The sequence below is a fragment of the Ostrea edulis genome, chromosome 4, assembly GCF_947568905.1.
Source record: "Ostrea edulis chromosome 4, xbOstEdul1.1, whole genome shotgun sequence".
Taxonomy (NCBI): Eukaryota; Metazoa; Mollusca; class Bivalvia; order Ostreida; family Ostreidae; genus Ostrea; species Ostrea edulis.
The window spans coordinates 50,327,583-50,348,114 of record NC_079167.1 but is presented as its reverse complement, the minus strand read 5'-3'; the positions used below and the strand labels follow the sequence as shown (position 1 = coordinate 50,348,114).

At 34.7% G+C, this 20,532-nt stretch overlaps 1 protein-coding gene across 2 annotated transcripts in view; it reads right to left on the bottom strand.

The window, feature by feature from the left end:
* Positions 1-2,036: 2,036 nt before the first annotated feature.
* LOC125669032 (transmembrane channel-like protein 7) overlaps positions 2,037-20,532 on the bottom strand; it is a 43,679-nt gene continuing 25,183 nt past the window's right edge. For both annotated transcript variants that reach the window (XM_056162863.1, XM_048903476.2), the window contains exons 11-19: positions 19,901-20,064; positions 19,533-19,677; positions 15,938-16,035; positions 15,210-15,323; positions 13,936-14,011; positions 13,408-13,538; positions 12,795-12,965; positions 10,824-10,902; positions 2,037-4,483 (exon numbers count right to left, since the gene is read on the bottom strand). In XM_056162863.1, coding sequence (XP_056018838.1) covers positions 4,409-4,483; positions 10,824-10,902; positions 12,795-12,965; positions 13,408-13,538; positions 13,936-14,011; positions 15,210-15,323; positions 15,938-16,035; positions 19,533-19,677; positions 19,901-20,064 — 1,053 coding nt within the window. In that variant the 3' untranslated portion in view covers positions 2,037-4,408. The remainder of the gene's footprint in view (positions 4,484-10,823; positions 10,903-12,794; positions 12,966-13,407; positions 13,539-13,935; positions 14,012-15,209; positions 15,324-15,937; positions 16,036-19,532; positions 19,678-19,900; positions 20,065-20,532) is intronic.

The window sequence follows — 20,532 nt, the reverse complement described above, 5'->3', positions numbered from 1 at the left end:
ATAGAACTTTCAATCTTAGGGACAGGCCTGCCTTATAGGACTTTCAAAGCCAAAATCCATGCCAAAAGCGGTTATCAAATGGGGGAAATGCTGTTCAAGCCATCTGAAGGTTAATTTCAACATTGTAGATAATCATAAATAAATGCATTTGTATGTACGACAGAATAATAACAAAAGAAACTGGATATTACAATGCGACTTTTTCTGAAAATTTTTCTCCCTTGTAGGTCCTTTCTTTTGTTAACCTGAACTGATCCTTTGAATTCAATAAATAAGTATGGATATCAATAAATAAGTATGGAATAAGTATGCAAACTGTTTTCAGTGCTGCATGCGCATCTTAATATAGCTAGTCCCTGTGTATATATATGCATGACTTGTGATGTCTGTATACATGTATGCGTCCTGTTTTATTTCAAATTTCTGTTTTTATGTCTATGCATGCAATTATATATCATTAGTGCTTTGTGTTTTTTTAATGCTATATAGTCGGTTAAAGAGCTCTTAGCTCAGGTTTATTGTTTACCTGTATATAGTTCCGACTTTAAATAAAAATTACTTACTTACTGATATCAATAAATAAGTATGGATATCAATAAATCATTATTGGTGTCAATAAATAAGTATGGATATCAATAAATCATTATTGGTGTCAATAAATATCTTTTACCGGTATATCAAAATTATTCATTGAAAAACGTTACTCTATATAAATGTGTGAAGTTTTGTGAGAATGCTGCAAGTAATATAAAAATAACATTTTTTAAAAATCAATAATAACTATAATACACTTTTTTTCAAGCTCGGGGTAGCTTTTCGATTCAATATCATTATACATGTCTATAAGTTGGTTATCTTTCATCATTACCACCCTCCAATTTAATACTTTAAAATTGATCATAATATCTCTTTAAAAGTCAAATTAGAAAAGAATTCACCAGCATTGTTTTATCGCAACAACCAAGAGCACGATATCGACAGAACGAAGTTCAAAGTCGATACTATACTTTTGGTGCTATAAACCTATCGTCGCTAGCCACGGTTACTGAATCCGGTATTAGTACCCTACCTCAAACCGTGACTGCATGATAAGGGAAACACTCGATTTTCATATTTAGGTCCCGAATCACTCTCGGTATTAGAATGATGAGGTCACCTAACGCTGGTGACATCTCTACAAGAGTCAAACAATCTCGAATGAGTCGCATAACAAAAACAAAAAAATCTTTTATTTGTGTGGTATTCACTTTTCTGTAGAACAGGTAAAAATTACAGAAATTAATCAAATTACTGATTCAACAATACTTACCTCTAGTAGCCGTGTCACAAAAATCCTTATTTTGCCAAACTTTAATCATTTAGACACTTTATCTCCCTGTCTGCACAATTTTTTTTAAAAATGCCTTGTTGTGTAAAGACATTTTTGAATTTATATGATAATCAAAGTGCGACAGGGTCAAAAGAGCTATATAGCCATCGAAGGATCATGTATCCGGGGGCTTGAAAATAGTAAACATGACAACTTTATAAACTCATGGATAAGAAAGGTAATAAGCATCATCCACATAACCTTATTTTAGAAACTTATCACAGAATATATTTTGAAAATGTAGTAAAGAGATGTCGTAATGTGCTGGATTTAATATGATGTACAGATCTATACTTAATGATCTCTTCTGTCTCAGAATTAATATTATGTTAAACATAGGCTTGTGATGTGGTAGGTCTATTCTATGGCCTCTGATGTTTTGCCTTATTGATATAGGCATGAAGACCTCAGGGCAGGCGATCTTTCAATGCATCCCGTGTGGATCCAGGTTGGAATAGGTCCGTAGTACCCCTTGCTTGACGTAAGAGGTGACTAAATGGGGCGGTCCTTCGGATGAGACCGCAAAAACCGAGGTCCCATGTCGCAGCAGGTGTGGCAAGATAAAGATCCCTCACCTGCTCAATGGCCATAAGCGCCGAGCATAGGCCTAAATTTTGCAGCCCTTCACCAGCAGTGGTGACGTCTCCATATGAGTGAAATATTCTCGAGAGGGACGTTAAACAATATTTAATCAATCACATTACAACATTCCTTCATCACATTTCAACATCACCAGACACCATCCCTCCATCACATTCCACCATCATCAAATTGCAATATTCCTTCATCATTGCATTTCAACATCAATAGACACCATCCCTCTATCATCGCATTACAACATGCCTTTAAAATCTTTATTAACTGGGCATTGGTGACATGTTTACTTGGGCTAAACCATCACAACTTAAATTCAGATTGTATTTACTACTTCCCCATCACATTTTATAACATCACCTTCCTTTGTATAACAAATATTCTTATGAGGGAAAACAAAAAAATCAGCTCATAAAATCAATCTACAAACTACTTGTAATTATGCTCAACATGTTCAAATAATTTCTATGCTTAATAGACATAGGTTCTGATTAATTCTAAATATTGGAAGACATTAAAAATTGCACAGATATCCAAGACAGATACAAATATATAATATATATACATTACATAATATTCTTGAATTAATATTAAAAACATTGAACAAGAAGCCCATGGTTATCTGAGTACCATACATCACATTTTCCAACGATAATGACTCGTATGCATGAATTCTTTACATTCTTTAATAAACAAACATTTCTACATGTAACATGTCATTAGGTAATACACCACTGGGTCCAGAGCTCCTACTTTCAGAAGATTCAGTAGTAAAATCTATAAATTTTTGCTCATATAATAATAGAACTTAAACCCAGGAGTCATAAATTTTACAATTTTAGTAGACGATTATAGACCCTGAAGCTTGCTGCTACTAGTGTATCTCCAAAGCGTTCCGTTTTGCTAAGTGCAAATCAAACGTGCAGACCACAAGAAACTTACAGACTGTCATATGGGATGTGGTAAAATTCGAAATTGGTGAGAGTTTAATTAAGCAATCATTATTTTAGAATTACTTCAAGTTGGAATTTCAAAAGAAAAAAACCTGGAAACAAAATAATAGTATTAAAACCACAAGGCAGAACAAAATTCGATACATTCGTAGCCCTCCACCCAAGGTAGTTTTTTTTCCCCTACCGATTATGAGCAGAGGTAAAACAGTTTGTCATGTGACTCGCAGCTATGCATTTTCAATATTTGACCAACTTAGCCCCACCCTGGGACTTGAACCCTAATCCCTCGGGTCATGAATTGAATTTCACAATTTTGGTAGATGTCTCCTTGCTTATTATAATCAGTCAAAGAGTAAAGAAGATTTTTGAAGATTGCATTGATTTTCATGGTTTTGGTTTAACCCCTCAGGCCCGATGGAGGCAGCTAGAGTCCATGAAATTCACAATTTTTGTTCCTCTTTACCCATAAATGCTATATAACAAAATTGGTTAGAATATTGGTACAGGTGTTCAAGAATGTTCAAAAGTTTACAACCGACGCACGAAAACAGATAACAATTGGTCACCTGAGTTTCTCACATGACCTAACAATAATGAGTATAAATAAGCTGACAAAGGTAGAAGAAAGACAGTTAATCAATAACATACAAATTATATAAAATGAGCCCATAAATCACATTAATCCTTGAATATCACAGTACACGGAATCTCAAATGTAAATAAGTATAATTTCCCAGTACCTTTCAGAAGCATGCTGAATTTATACAGATAAAAGTATAAATACATATTTCTCATATAAATGCCAAAAAAATATATATGGTGTTTCTGAAACATTGATACTCCCATGTAGCCTAACTCCAAGGTCATTAGGTGAAACAATATGGTATGAAAAGAAAGGTCTTGTCACAAGGAATGCACATGTGAAGTATGAAACATATTTACAATTATAGACATTACCTCAAACATGTATATTATTTTGATGTATATATCACCAGTTATATATCTGACAAGTCATCTGTATAAAATACTTCTGACAGAAATGTTATAGAAAATGGCATTTCAATGATGCATAATAACAAAATAACAGCATATAAATTTGATCTACTTAACTTGATGAAATGATGTACATTTGCTTGGCAAGCCCCACAAATACATCCAACATTTCAATTCATCCACAGCCAATACAAAATTAGGTACAGTAAATATTATTCATGTAAACTACATGCTAATTGTGGATTTCAGTGTGTCAAGGACGGAAATAATTGTGAGAGAGAAGTTAAAAAACAGCAGGACAGTTTCACATCAGAACACAAAGTGGCAACACTAAGTTGTGAATAGAACTAAAACCACTTTTCAACAATGAAATACATGTACATTACTTATGAAATACCTGAAATGTCTATCAGAATGAAAAATAATTGAAACAGTAATAGATAAATTGAATACATAATACCACAAACAATCCTTCAAATTATGCTTACATAATGTTACATCATGACAATAGATCCGAATTCTGCTGAAGGACCTCATTCACCCTGTCCAGCAGGTACTTCTTGTCACGCCCCTCCTGAAATGAACAGCAAACATGATCATTCATCTTTTTGGTAAACAGAGCTCTTGTTTGAAAACATTCTTTACGGTTTAGTAAAATTAAACAAGAAATACTGGTATACGTACTTTTATTACTATACCCAGGCCATGCAGTATCATTACAATGAAATATCAATTTACATGTATTGTCAAGTGCAAAGTAACTTAAATTAGTTTAATGAACTTGGTTTAAGGACATAACACACTGCCTGATCATATGCAACCTTTGTGTCAAGTCTAGACTTCTCGTATTTGTCTATTACAAAGTTAACACCCAGAGAAATACAACTGTATTTGCAACTTTTTCACACCAGTGTCATTAAAATTGTCCTTAGTTCACGGTCAGTTACTGTACATACTGGTCTTAGTTGTAAAATCTTTCCATTACACCTTTCCTACTTGAGACTTTGAACTTAGCCAGACATCCTCAAGTTAGTTTGTGACCAGGAAAAAAATTATCTGCTCAAAAGTAATTTTTATACCAAGCTTCTAATATCTCTTAATTACAAAGTTATCACCAGGACGCATATTTCTAACTTTCTTTTTATACTAATGACATATGCACCCAGTCAATGTGTCAAATATCCAGATATATTTACACTTCCATTGTTTTTGCCTTATAAATTTCAACAAATTGTAATGGTTATCTTCTAGCATTCGAGTAATATTCACATTATCAAAGAGATGGGCGGTCCTACTGTCATGAGTGAGAGAAGGACCGCCCATCTATTTGATAATGCAAATTTTACAAGGATGCTATGGCTGACTTGTCACATATTACAAAGGCTTCTGGGTTCTCATTTTACCTTTATTGAACCATATGTTCAGTATAAGGGTAAATTACCATACACCATCGTTGGAAGATGCATGTGCATATATAAACGCTTTACCCGTAAAACAGCAAAAGTAACTTCACGAAAACTGATTATCCCTGTCAGTATCAATCACATATTAGTGGTTTCATAAATTATTTTTCAGGAATTTAATTCTATACATGTATTTGTACAAATATTAAAAAATATATCTGTTACATAACACTTCCTGTCTGATTCAATGCCCCAGACATCGATCAGCGATCGCTTTACCCGTGAAACAGCAAAAATAACTTCATGAAAACTGATTATTCCTGTCAGTATCAATCACAAATTACATATTTTTTAAATGTAAATTAATTTCCTGATTTGTTTGAAGTTGTGTAAAAAATGCACTTATTAAAATTTGAAATATATGTGTTTTGTGTCTATTGGGTAATTCTGATGTTAGTACCGCCCATGCGATAACAAGGTAGGAGGAGCTCTTATCATCACATATATGATAACAAGACCCTGTTGAAAATAATCAGGTACAATTCCTGAACATCAAAAGAAAACCACTGCAAATATGTGACAAGTAATGATGGCTCATGAATGTGCTGCAGTATGTTGTAAACAATGTGAATATGATTACAGATAAACATAGTATATCTATTTTCACAGCTGGAAATTCCAATAGAAATATAAGAAATAAACTTCATTTTTAACTTCATTTTTAACAAGAGGCCCATGGGCTTAGAATCGCTCTTCTGATACATTGTAGAACAGGCAAAAATTCTCACTAATCAAGATTCACCAATTAACAAAGTTTGATGATGTTAAGTCAAATAGTACCTGAAAATTTAAATGTAACTGTCCAAAAGTAGGTCACAGTGACCTACTTTTGGTCGACACACTAAAGACTCAAGATGCATCAACTGACAAGTCAAATAGTATTCAAATATAGACGTCAAATTCCAAAAGAAGGCCACAGTGACCTACTTTTTGGTCGACACACTCCAAAGACTCAAGATGCATCAACTGACAAAGTTTGATAATTGAAGTCAAATAGTATCTGAAATATTCAGATATAAACGTCAAATTCCAAAAGTAGGTCACAGTGACCTACTTTTTGGTCGACACACTCTGAAGACTCAAGACCCATCAACTGACAAAGTTTGATGATTGTAAGTCAAATAGTATCCGAAATATTTAAATATAGCCGTCAAAATCCAAAAATAGGTCACGGTGACCTACTTTTTAGTCAACACACTCTGAAGACTCAACATTCATCAACTGACAAAGTTTGATAATTGCAAGTCAAATAGTATCTGAAATATTAAAATATAGCCGTCAAATTCCAAAAGTAGGTCACGGTGACCTACTTTTTGGTCAACAAACTATGAAGACTCAAGATGCATCAACTGACAAAGTTTGATGATCCTAGCTTTCATAGTGTCCAAAATATGCATCTAAAATTGAAAATGTGAAATTTGAATGTCTGCAAAATTCAAAAAGTAGGTCACTGTGACCTATTTTTTTTTTATAAATATGTTTCGAGGCCTCTAGACGCATCAACTTACAAGGTTTGATGATTCTAAACCTCTTGGTATCTGAAATAACAACCTAAAATGTATTCATAAATGATTAGCCATAAAATTCAGAAAGTAGGTCATGGTGACATACTTTTCACATGACGCACTTCAAGGTCCCATGATCCATCAACTGACAACTTTTGATTATCATAGGCTCAAAAGTGTCCAAGATATGCATCAAAATCCATTTAATAATAATTACCTGAGAAATCCAAAAAGTAGGTCACCATGATCTACTTTTGAGACAACATAACATTAGGTCCTTAGATGCATCAACTGACAAAATTTGATGATCCTAGTCCTTATACTAAACAACATATCAAAGTTTTAACAAAACAAAATTTAAGGTCAACTTTGAAGTGACCTTGAGACCACACCCTTTGCCCCAGGATGATGCCTTGAACAATTTTTTTTTATCTACAACCTATCCTCATCCTTATGCATAAGTTTGGTGATAATTTGCCCAGTGGTTCTTGAGAAAAAGATTTTTTAGCAACCACTACTTTTGTTTACATTTTCCTAATTATCTCCCTTTGTTAAAGGGTCACAACCCTAGTTTTAGTACAAATGAAAGCCCTTGGGCCAAGGATACCCTGTGACAAATTTGACAAAAATTGGCCCAGGGGTTCTTGAGATATAGCCCTTTTCCCAAAAAGTTGACGCACACCGCACGCCAGACATATGGCCATATGATTAGCTCTTTGAGCCTTCGGCTCAGAAGAGCTAAAAATACAAGAGGGTATGGACTGCAACACTTCACACCAACATACTTTTTATGAAGTGCTAACATACTTCATGAAGTATGCCAGCATGAAACATTGTAGTTCATACTCTCCTGTATTTCAAAAATCAAATTCATTTCTTAAAAAAGATACCTAAAAATTGAATGCATTTCATTAAAGGGACTGGTTCACGATTTTTGACAAAAATATTTTCCATTTTTGATGTTAAACATTAGAAGTATAACTCATTTGATGTTGACAGCCAAAATTTTGACCTTCTGAATGCAAGAATAAACGCAATATTTTTTCCTTAAATATGTGTTATGTAAACAAAGACTCGAGTCTTTTTATGTAAACAAACAAACAAGTGAAATATTGATTTTGTAATATAATGCATCTTAATTTTGCATAGTCACAAATTTTAACTTTTAGATGACACATTTCACCTCTAAATGATTGAAAAATGAAAGATATAATAATACTTAGATCGATATCCATTTCTTCTGAAAATTCCGTAAACAATAACATATCGCAATCTTTGTTTACAAAACAAATAATAAACTCTCTAAAATGAGCTTCTGTGATGACGTATAACCTTAATTTTCATGTGAAATCTTTCAAACACATTAGACAGTAGATTTTGATCATTAAAAGTGAAAAACAAAATTTTGGGTAAAATCGTGAATCAGTCCCTTTAAGTAATCTACTTCTCTTGGTCCTGAACCCTTGACCAAGTGAACTTGAATTTCACAATTTTGAAAGTGGTCTCTGCTCAATATAACAATGCTCCAAATTTGTTTCCCAGGTGTTCATTGAAAGAAGTTTTAGGGGCACTTATTGCACTTCCACTATATGATCCAAACAACCCCACCCTGGAACCTGAACCACTGACCCAGGAATCATGAATTTCACAATGTTGGTAAAGCCCTCCACATCAAAACAAAGCTTGTATCTAGATTATACTCATTATTGAAAATGAAGGTCAAATTCTGAATTAAAACTAATAGTAAGGCACATCACATAAACATTGCCCATGTCACATGGGATGTAGGTGTGGTTTAAACATTTCTTAAAATGGGTATGCACTAAGAATTTTAACTCAGTCACTGATCCTAAAAATGTACATGTAGCATCACTGTTCTTGAACATTTAGTATATATGATGAGATGCATAAATATATAATATGATAATATTACATGGTATGGACTAATGATGAAACACAGTTACTTTGTAATCAAATATAAGGAAGGAAGCTGCAGCTATATATTTCATTTTTGTCGCTTGTTGAGAAGATACAGGATCCAAAGCAAATCCAGTTCTAATTTATGCACAACAGGAATTTGGTCTCGGTACATGTATTACTCAATACAACCAAGTGTTAAAACTTTAACCTGCTCTATCAACTTTAACACGGTCAATCATCCATCTGGAAAATACTGGTCAAATTCAGCATTCAAACAAGCATGGTTATTAACATCCCAAGATGTAATCCATGTAAGTTTGGTCCATGTTGGGCCTATAGTTCCTTGGTGGGGATCTGGGTTAGAATAGGTCCTCACTACCCCCTTGCTTGTTATAAGAGACGACTAATTGGGGCGGTCCTTTGGATGAAACCGCAAAAACCGAGGTCCCGTGTCACAGCAGGTGTGGCAAGATAAAGATCCCTCCCTGCTCAATGGCCATAAGCACCAAGCATAGGCCTAAATTCTGCAGCCCTTCACCGGCAGTGGTGACGTCTCTATATGAGTGAAATATTCTCGAGCGGGACGTTAAACAATATTCAATCATTCATTTAGTTCCTTGGGTAATATGACTAACTTCAGCCTGCTGTAAACATTGTTACCTATGCAACATCTGAATCTTATGGACCAAATTCAACTTCTAAAGCTTGAATAGATGAGTACATCCCTAAACGTACCATCCATGGAAGTCTGGTCTAGGTAAGGCCTGTAACAGGTTACCAATGGGAGTTGCTCTGTCTCTAAAAACTCTTTAACAGGGTTGATGCTGATGCCAGGGGTATAACAATAGCCCTTCCCAACTTTGTTTAGATGAACTAAGAAACCTAATGCAATACTTGAATACGATAAAACCCAGGAGCTTAAAGGGCTTAGCCCCCTGGACCCCCACCATGATAATGGCTTGCACCCACTTGAAGCCTCAGGGTGGTCTCTACTCTAGCCTCCTGTCTTATTGTAGGGTCCCCAGTCTCCTGTCTTATTGTAAAATCATTTCAATTTGTAGGGTCCAATTATCGTGGATTGTCAAAAGTTGACAGTTTTGTTGGTAAGTGAATCTTGTATATGTAAATGTTGTTTCTGTACATTGAAGCATTAATATATCTCCATAAATTGTGACTGTATTTCGTTAAGGTTTAAAATTTGTAAGATAGGGTAACTTAGACTCTGTAAACCAACTTTTACTTGCGGCTACTTTATTTCGAGATTCACCTGTGGTAAACTGGTTTGCAGCTAGTAATTCGGGCCTATGACAGACATTCAAGGACTGGTTCACGACGAGAAATACTCGCAATGATGAGGTTCTCGCGAAATTTTCTTGCTTGTGAATAAAAGTTGGTTTACAGTAATTGATACCCCAGGAAATACAACAACTCCACACTATTCTGATGATTTAGATCCCCACTTTCATTTTGTATGTAACCTGACCAGTATGTATCCCTGACAAAGAGGAAGTAGGTGAACATAAAAAGCAAATAACAGTAAACTCATTATGAGGAAACCTCATTTTAGTTACCAGTAAGCTGCACTAATCAGTTCCTGAGAAAATATTTACATACGTGCATTTTGAACAAATCTGGGATCATCGAGTAAGTTACATGTAAGTTGCACAATTCAGCTGACAAAGAGGAAACAACATACCAAAAACCAGAATGACCAAAGTTGGCATTACTCCAAAAATCTCAACAGAAAAATGTGAACAGAAGTTAACTACAGTCAAACCTCATTATTTCGAATTCGATGGGACCGAGAAAAAACTTCTGGATATCGGAGGATTTGATATATCGAGGGTAAAATACTTAGAGCATAAGTGGTTGACTATTTAGAATCACTTCGATATATCCATGGAATTTGAGATATCGGTGTTTGAGATACCGAAGTTTAACTGTAATATAACCCCCCCGCCCCGCCCCCCCCCCCCCCCCCCCCCGCCCCGCCCCCTTCCAGATCAGGGGTATAATTAAAACAAACCAGTTTGAGTTGATTTTGTAAGAGTTCCTCTGTCTTCTTATATCCTTGGCCTCGTAACCAGTAATAGTACATCACAAGACTGTAACAAAAAGAAATGATCATAATATTTCTGTACTTGTATACAAATTTTTATAGACAGATAATCCCTTGTAAAACACAATTTAATTGATAATTTGGCTTTATCCACATTCTTATATCATATAAACTTGTATATTGCTCTAAATCCATGCTATATGAATATGACATCCTATGAATAATGTCAAAATATGTTCAGTTCCTGTTTTTAATTTGTTGCTAAAGTTTTCCATTATATAAAAAGAGACCCATGGGCCACATCGCTCACCTGAGTCACCTTGGCCTATATCTATCAGAAGACTTTCCATATATATTTGCATGTAAAACCTTAGTTGCTATTGTGGCCCCAACCTACCCCTGGAGGCCATGATTTTTACAAACTTGAATCTGCATTATGTCAGGAAGATTTCATGTAAATCTCAGCTTTTCTGGCTTAGTGGATCTTGAGAAGAAGATTTTTAAAGTTTTTCCCTATATATTTGTATGTAAAACTTTGATCCCCCCTTGTGGCCCCATCCTACCCCCAGGGGTCATGATTTGAACAAACTTGAATTTTCACTATGTCAGAAAGTTTTCATGTAAAAATCAGCTTTTCTGGCTCAGTGGTTCTTGAGATGAAAATTTTTAAAGATTGTTCCTATATATTTGTATGTAAAACTTTGATCCCCCCTTGGGGCCCCATCTTATCCCCGGGGGCCATGATTTGAACAAACCTGAATCTGCATTATGTCAGGAAGATTTCATGTAAATCTCAGCTTTTCTGGCTTAGTGGATCTTGAGAAGAAGATTTTTAAAGTTTTTCCCTATATATTTGTATGTAAAACTTTGATCCCCTATTGTGGCCCCATCCTACCACCGGGGGCCATGATTTGAACAAATATGTCAGGAAGCTTTCAGGTAAATTTCAGCTCTTCTGGCCCAGTGGTTCTTGAGAAGATTTTTAAATGACCCCACCCTATTTTTGCATTTTTGTGATTATCTCCCCTTTGAAAGGGACATGGCCCTTCATTTGAACAAACTTGAAAGCCCTTCACCCAAGGATGCTTTTGGCCATGTTTGGTTGAAATTGGCCCAGTGGTTCTGGAGAAGAAGTCGAAAATGTGAAAAGTTTAACAGATAGACGGACAGACAGACAGACGACGGACAAAAAGCGATCAGAAAAGCTCACTTGAACCTTCGGTTCAGGTGAGCTAAAAACTGTGACGTGGGATCAGAAATTTCAGTATCAGTAGAAGCCTCCAACCCAGTATAACTAATTGCTACATTTTCAGCTTAATTGTGTGGTGTACTGGACTTCAGAACAATTTTTAAAAAATATTGCATATTAGCTATACAGTTCCATCCTAGCATCAAAGTCCCTGATCCAGGGGACATTTTCATAGACCCTGAAGCATCCTACTACACCACTTGCATGGTACAGTAAAAAATTATTCTTGCACGGATCGCTGCTTTGTGCCAAGTTTGGTTGAAATTAGCCCAGTGGTTCTAAAGAAGAAGATCAAAATGTGAAAAGTTCAGTTTACGATGACGATGATGAAAGACAACAGACAAATTTCGATTGAAAATATTAAAAATTGCTCAAATATTGATGCACAACAACAGATAAAATCAGATTGTAATAGATCATCACCTGAGTGTACTCTTAAAAAGTGCTTAATTTGAATGTATACCTGTATGTACTCCAATGTTTTAATCTTTCCAGAAGTACACACAGTAAATCTTGTTTAGAGAAAACAATTTACCGTGAATGACTGATTGTAACAAAAAAGATCTCTATACAATTTGATCATTAATGATGTATAATGAAGTATTTCTGAACATCCCTTCCCTTACAGTAAATTATTTGCCCAATCATAGAATTCTCCATGTTTTCACAACTGAACAATCTATACATACACAAGCAATATAACTACTGGTAAGAAGAATCCCACAGTTCCCAGAAATTCAAACACATCTCTGGCTTCTGTCGGCCAACTGTAAACTGTGTTAGTGATGACATCAAACATGGCTGCCCCAGTCTGGTTACTGTAAACTCTGAAAGGACCACAGCTCTGGCTCGGTGGAATGCTGCAAGTACAGGTTATTCCAAAATAAGGATAAAAGATCCCCTAGTGTCAATATGCTTAGCAGGTGTCACAAAAATGGGATATTGGTGGTTGTTTTGGGGAAATTAATCTTGTAAAATTTTAATTCTTAAAGCAGAGTGTTCTTCAAGATAAAACAAGTAGGAATCTCATTCCTACAAATATGTACTACAAGATTATCAGACGACAATTCTTCTCTTCACCATCAAGTACTAGTCATTTAGAATAGATTAAACTTGCAAAACACAAAGGTTCCAATGTTTCTGAACCTTGTTAAACATCAAATAAATGCTAGCAATTTTAGAAGACCTAAAGTCTATCATTGTATTTTTTATCAAAATATTCTACAAGTTTGTAAATCAAAGAAGTATTTGCAGTAAATTCCTTTCATAAACATATATATAACTATGTCAAAATTCACATACTTTCCAATCATGTACCCCAGCATGCCAGCAGCAATGATGAATGAAAGTAGCAGCACTAACATAAAGAGGGAGTTAGAACCAGACGTTTTGAATGGTCGCTCTTGTGGAACATTTATTTTTAGAACAGCAAACTGAAAAAATAAATACCAGATATATGTTTGTTTTATTTCAGAGCCATTAAAATATGTAGACTAGCTATATACCCAGAGTGTCTCATTTAATCTCTGGATATTGGTATTAACTGAACAAACATTAAATCTGTTGTTCCCTGTTAAATACCACCCCTACTAATAGGTTTCTGTAAAAACTTCAATTACTTGTTTATCAAACTACATGTACTTTCATATTTGATGTTGGTATATTGCTTAGGCTATATAACAGCCATATTTGCAACAAAATTAAAATCATTTACTACATGGTGGTAATTATCTGACATCAGAAATATATAAAACTAACATTGTCTACTTATTTTTTTAATGGCACTCATACATTTGTATTTCCATTCACGTCTAAAAAAGTTGGACCTACCTTTTTAACCCAGAAGAAGAGAACACACTTGACAAAGGTCATAAAAGGAATAAGGGGACTGAAAAACATCCCTAACCTGTAACATAAAAGGAATAAGGGGACTGAAAAACATCCCTAACCTGTAACATAAACAATGCCCCATTATCATAGAACATCTATAAAACCACTATCAATATCACAGAACGTCTTGTTTCATTATAATTGATACACTGTAAGTCTAATAAAAAAATTTACTCGGTGGTTATCAAACATTTCATTAGTATGAACACTATTACATGTACTGATATTCAATGCTAACCTACTTTTGCTTTTTAGTATCTTTTTTTAATATTCTATTTAGCCTTGCTAAAGTGCATGCTGTACTTGGCATTGAATTCTAAAATCTTTTCCAGTTTTCGCACATATTACTATATTTACATTCACTGAACCTTTTCTCTTATATATTTCTTTCAAAATTGACATTGCTTTCTTCATAAACAATGAATACATGTTTGTTGCAAACTGGTCCGATTCGGTTTTTTAGTACCATCTAATCTGTGTAATCATTACCAAATATGGAACGTTGTCAAGGTCAAAGGGTGTATTGGTTGTTCCGTTTAAAGCAACAAATGTGTCAACGATGTGGTATTTTAGTACTTAAATCTAGTTTATATTTTCCAAAAATGCATAAAAATATAAATATAAACAATAAAATGTCTTTCTTCATTGCTTCATTTGTTGATGAAGGTAGCAATCACTGCAGAAAATTTGCATAACCTGCTTACACAAGAAAGGATCTGATTGTTTAAAGGTACATACATACTAATGATTAAAAAAAAAACTGTTTCCAAACTAACACTGATTAAATATCTATAATGGCAAAATATAATACCTTGTTCAATGTAAACTATGATTTCATCCCTGATGAAAAGAATAGGTCGAAATATTTAGTTCATTCTTGATTAATTTAACTCTCAAACATCTTCAGTTGACATTATTTGTATAATGTATGTATTGTGCACACCTTCTTTACATGTGATCAGAAAGTAAACAATGACGCTGTTAAAATTTAACATCAAGTTTATCGACTGTAGACATTGCAATAAGGACCTATCAGGGTAAATTCAATATGCTTCATATGTGTAAAACACTAAAAAAATTTGTATGCATATTTATCAGAGTTTTTTGTTTCATTTCATTCATAGATTACCATGGATGTGTGATCTTAATTACAATCTAACATGAAAATTGAATCATATGAACCTTTAAGTACAATGTTGTATTTCAACACTTACCAACATATGCTCTGAGTGTATATAATGTCTACTACACTCTGTGGCAAGTCAAACTCTTGGGGTCCTACCAATTTCACAAAGTCACTGGATTTGCCATATTTCTTGTGGATGTACCTAATAAGTAGAAAACAAGATGAGTTTGTAAAGTAAAATATCTCTCTCTCTCTCTCTCTCTCTCTCTCTCTCTCTCTCTCGTCAATAAGAGCAAGTCTGCAGGTCCAAAAATGGATGAAACACATTGGATATGTATAGTCACGAAATCATAACTCATGATAAAAGTTATAGTGGATTCAAGAGGGGTGGAGAATGTGAAAAATGTATGTCCTTTGCAGACATGGGAATTCTTGCAGTATGGTTTGCAATAACCATTAGTTGAATTGATATACATAGACCCTCCTGTCCCAACAATATGCACATCTACAAATGGCAATGATGCATTGTACAAACTTTCAAATCTATCAGATAAGCAATGTAGGAGAAGTGTTCACAAGCTATTTTACATCCTCCACCCCTCTGGAATCCACAACTTTTAAGAAAGTAATTGGATCCTCCTGTCTCACCAATATGCACATCTGCAACTGGCAATGAAGCATTCTACAAAATTTCAAGTCTATCCAATAAGCCATATAGGAGGAGAAGCATTCACAAGATTTTGTGACAGACAGACAGAAAGTACAAAAACAATATGTCTCCCCCTCAAAGAGGGGATACATAATTATGTAACTTACCACCTTGGAATTTGCATGAAGAAAATAATTCCTGTTTCTACAATCAAGTCTAGTAGAACCAGTTTGTATAACTGTTGTCCAAAGTAGGTCTCCCAACACTGTACAAGAAACATGTCTTTATATAAATGCATGTAATAGACAACTACAGGGCCGTAATTCCACAATAATATGATGACAATCAGTGAAAATGGCTTATTTCTACAGCAATATCTCAGTAATAATACATACAATATAAAAATATATTTTAACTTTTCCTCTTTATACATGGGATAATTATCAAAGATATGCTTCAGAATGCAAGTATCCAGTGTATTGCATAAAATCACTGTTGAAAAAAAAGGCAGATTGCACTAGATATACACCATAGTAATTGCAAATGGTGGGAAATCAGCTAAAATCAATAGTAAATTTGGAATTATCATGATGTTATTCTGTGAAACAGTTTAAACAAATAACAAAACAATTTATTCAAGAACAGAAATGGCCGGGTTTAAATATGTTATAGAGGAGTTGGTTACACAAAGTTGGTACCATGCTTAAACAAGAGGTACTGTGAGCAATGCTCACTAAGAATACCCCCCGCTTACCCCAATCTCCCAAAGGGTGTTGGTAATAGGTATAAACTACCTCTTTTCTGAGTGTAAAAAACAAATGGCATGACAAACCGAACCATATTGCTACTTCGATGTCCAGTGCGCATGACCTTTGACCTTTTGACCCCAAAATCGATAGGGAACATCTTCATCCCATGGGTAGTCCGTATGTATGATATGGTGACTGTAGGTGGAAAGGATAACACTTTAGAGCCCGGAAACCATATTGCTACTTCAATGTCCAGTGCGCGTGACCTTTGACCTTTTGACCCCAAAATCGATAGGGAACATCTTCATCCCATGGGTAGTCCATATATATGATATGGTGACTATAGGTGGAAAGGATAACGCTTTAGAGCCCGGAAACCATATTGCTACTTCGATGTCCAGTGTGCTTGACCTTTGGACCCCAAAATCGATAGGGAACATCTTCATCCCATGGGTAGTCCATATGTATGATATGGTGACTGTAGATGGAAAGGATAATGCTTTAGAGCCCGGAAACCATTGCGCCTACAGACGGACGGACGGACAGACAGACGGACAACCCGATTCCAGTATACCCCCCCACAACTTGTTGCGGGGGGTATAAAAATGACAAAGTTCAATTACATGTAAATTTTTCTAAGAATGTCCGATCACTTCCAAAAAGACACATGCACATCTTCAATGCTTCCATAACAGCTGTACAAGGTCTGAAGGATGTCAAATAAATGCTGTAAGAGGAGTTGATTACAAAAATAGGTACGATCTATTCAAGACATGCTTAAAAATGACGAAGTTCAACTTCACATTCATTTTTCGAAAAACGTCTTATCACTTTCAAAAAGACACATGCACATCTTCAGTTAGTCCATAACAACTGTACAAAGTTTGAGGGAATGTTAAGTTAGAGGTGTAAGAGGAGTTGATTACACAATGTAGGTACCCTATCACAGGGATGCCCGCAAGCCAACCCGTCATTCAACATTCTATAAGCCGGATGCATGTTGTGCAACCCAGCCAAAAATGAGCAATTCCTATACGCAACCTAAATTTGATCCCAACGCAAAAACAAATTTGAACATTAGATGAGGCATTGGACGTTCATAAAATTTTGTGCTGAACACGGAAGAGTGCCTGATCAGACAAAAATATTATAGCACAAAAAGATTGAAAGAAAAAAGTATTGGTATACAGGTACCATAGTTGGTTTGCTGATAATTTGTAAACTGAGTCAAAGAGAGCTGGCAAACCATTTTCAGAGGAGCTTATGTTGCAGGTGTTTAATGCAATAAAAACTACATGTGTGAAACTGTGATATTGCATCAAGGTTTGATATCACTGTTGCAACAGCACGAAAACTACCGATTGAAAATTAGGAGTTTGAAGCACATTTGAGCCTGTTGAATCCCTTGATTTGATTTTCATCATTTGAAGAGTAAATTTGGACTGAATTCATGAAAAGGAATAACTATGTGATAGCTGCAGTGTTCTGAATGGCATTGTGATAATTTGCTACAGTGCTTTGCGCATATCAACATGCATAATCATAAATGTACACTGCAATCAATTTATCAATGCTAGAGACATAAAAATCTGCATGTCTGTAGAATTTTAGTACCATAAATCTAACTTGTATTTTTTTCCATTCTACTACTTTACTCAATAATCAAAAACTATGATATCTCAATAACTCCAAACAACCCCCAAATTATTACCATAAAGTACACAATACTTCCAAGTATCATATGTTTGTACTATAATTTGCCAAAATATACTAAAACCTTTTGGAAGCTGAGAATGAAAATAAAATATCAAATGGTCTTCCTTGAGGCATGTATGTACCATGAAAATAATACAAGAAGATCCCAATTTGCTTATTTAATTTCAATGCTTACTCTAATGTCATTAAGAATTAACAGACTTCTTCCTGGTTTCAGAGTAAAATAAAAAAAACAACAAAAAAACAAGATGTGTTTGTGAAACACTAATGCCCCCAGTAGCTAAGTACTTCGTTACTAGCTTGAAAATACGGATGTATATTTAATTGCTGTTATAAAATTTAGAAATTCATTTCAAAATTAAGGATTATCTCCCTCATGCATAGCTCTTATCCTCAGACGATTTTGACTCCACTTTTTTGGCACGCTGTTTTTGGCTATAATAGCTCTAAAACTTCATTGTTATTTCAGATTTCAAACTTTCCGGTAAGCATCACTGAAGAGACATTATTTGTCGAAATGCGCATCTGGTGCATCAAAATTGGTACCGTATAAGTTTTACATTACAACAAAGTGGAACTGTTAAGACATAGTATATTTTTGGGGGGAGGGGAAATTTCCAAAAACTAGGTCAATGGTCAATGTCAAGGTCCAACAAATCTGGTATCATTGGAAAGGCCTTCTCTCAAAAAATGCACATGCTTAATATAAAAACAGTATCTCTTACGGTTTGAAAGATATGGCTTAATTCGTATTTTCTAAAAGTTGGTCAAAGGTCGATGTAAAAGACACCAGGTCAAAGACTTTGGTGTCAATGAAAAGGTCTTACCACAAGTAATACACATACCAAATATGAAAGGTCTACCTCTTCTGGTGTAAAACTTATAATCAAAGTTAAAGTCTTTTGAAAATTTACCAAAAAAAACTAAGTCAAAGGTCAACAAATCTGGTATTGTTGGAGAGGTCTTCTCACAACAAATGCACAGGTAAATATAAAAGCCTCATCTCTAATGATTTGAAAGGTATGGCTTATAATAGAATTTTCTAAAAGTCGCTCAAAGGTTAATATTAAGGTCACCAGGTCAAAGATTTTGGAGTCAATGTAAAGGTCTTGCCACAACAAATACACATACTAAATTTGAAAGCTTTACCTCTTATGGTGTAAAAGATATGAGCAAGGTGAAAGTTTTTGCCACAGACAGACAGACAGACGGACAAGCCAAAAACTATATGCCCCGAATCTTCAATTCTGGGGGCATAAAAACCTTTTCAAAAAACCACTGCTATTAACAGAATTACCATAATCCTTCCCCTTCTTGCATCTGACTGCCATTGTTTATTACCACACTGTCCATCCACGGCATTCTCCTCTGGCCTCTCTATCAATTCCTTGTACAAAATGGCTATCAATGCTATGGGAGAGGCTAATCTCAATAAAATGGCCCTTAAACAATGTAAGTAAATTTCATTAAGCTAGATATACATGTAACTAATCTTTAACATTTATTAAAGCTTTCCTTTCATGGTAAAGATAACAAAATTAATTTCACTTTAACTTACATGTACACATATAAAGTGATCATTTCAAGCAAAAAGTCTGACAAACACTTACATTTAAAATTTCAACCACAGAATTTAACATAATGACAGAATGATAAACTGCACACCTTGCTAATGTAAGTTTAAATCCAAATTCATATCTATAATCTTCAAACTGCACCAGCTTCTGAAATATGATTGGCAGAACAGCATTGAGGACAGTGATGGTTACAAACGGCACATACTGAACCAACAGCTCAAGAATCTCAGATAGGGTCCGTTCATTTTGTAACTGGAAAAGAAATTAAGAACATTTCAATTCAAGATATTCTTTAACAAATCAAAATACAGTTTATTCCACTTATATTGAAGTTGCTAATATAGATCTATCTGTTATATTGAAATAAAAATAAATCCCCAGTAACATTATCTTTATAGTTCAACATCAGCTATATTGAACTTTTAGATATGATGAACAATGAATTTCATTATATCTGGAGTAGACTGTACTCGATAGTGGAGCATTCCAAGAATAGTGAGATTTGTGACAGCTAAAGTGTTATTAGCAGCTGTCATGATAAATCAACGGTAATGATGGTGGGAGGGTGGTTTGGTATACCACCAGTCAAAGCAGTTAAATGAATATCAAATATGTTCTTTGATCTATTTCAGTTTATCAGATGAGCCTACACAATGTGAAAAGTGATGAGACTGCCAGTTTTGATGTTGAATTTAGCATTCTTACTTTACATAATATTGT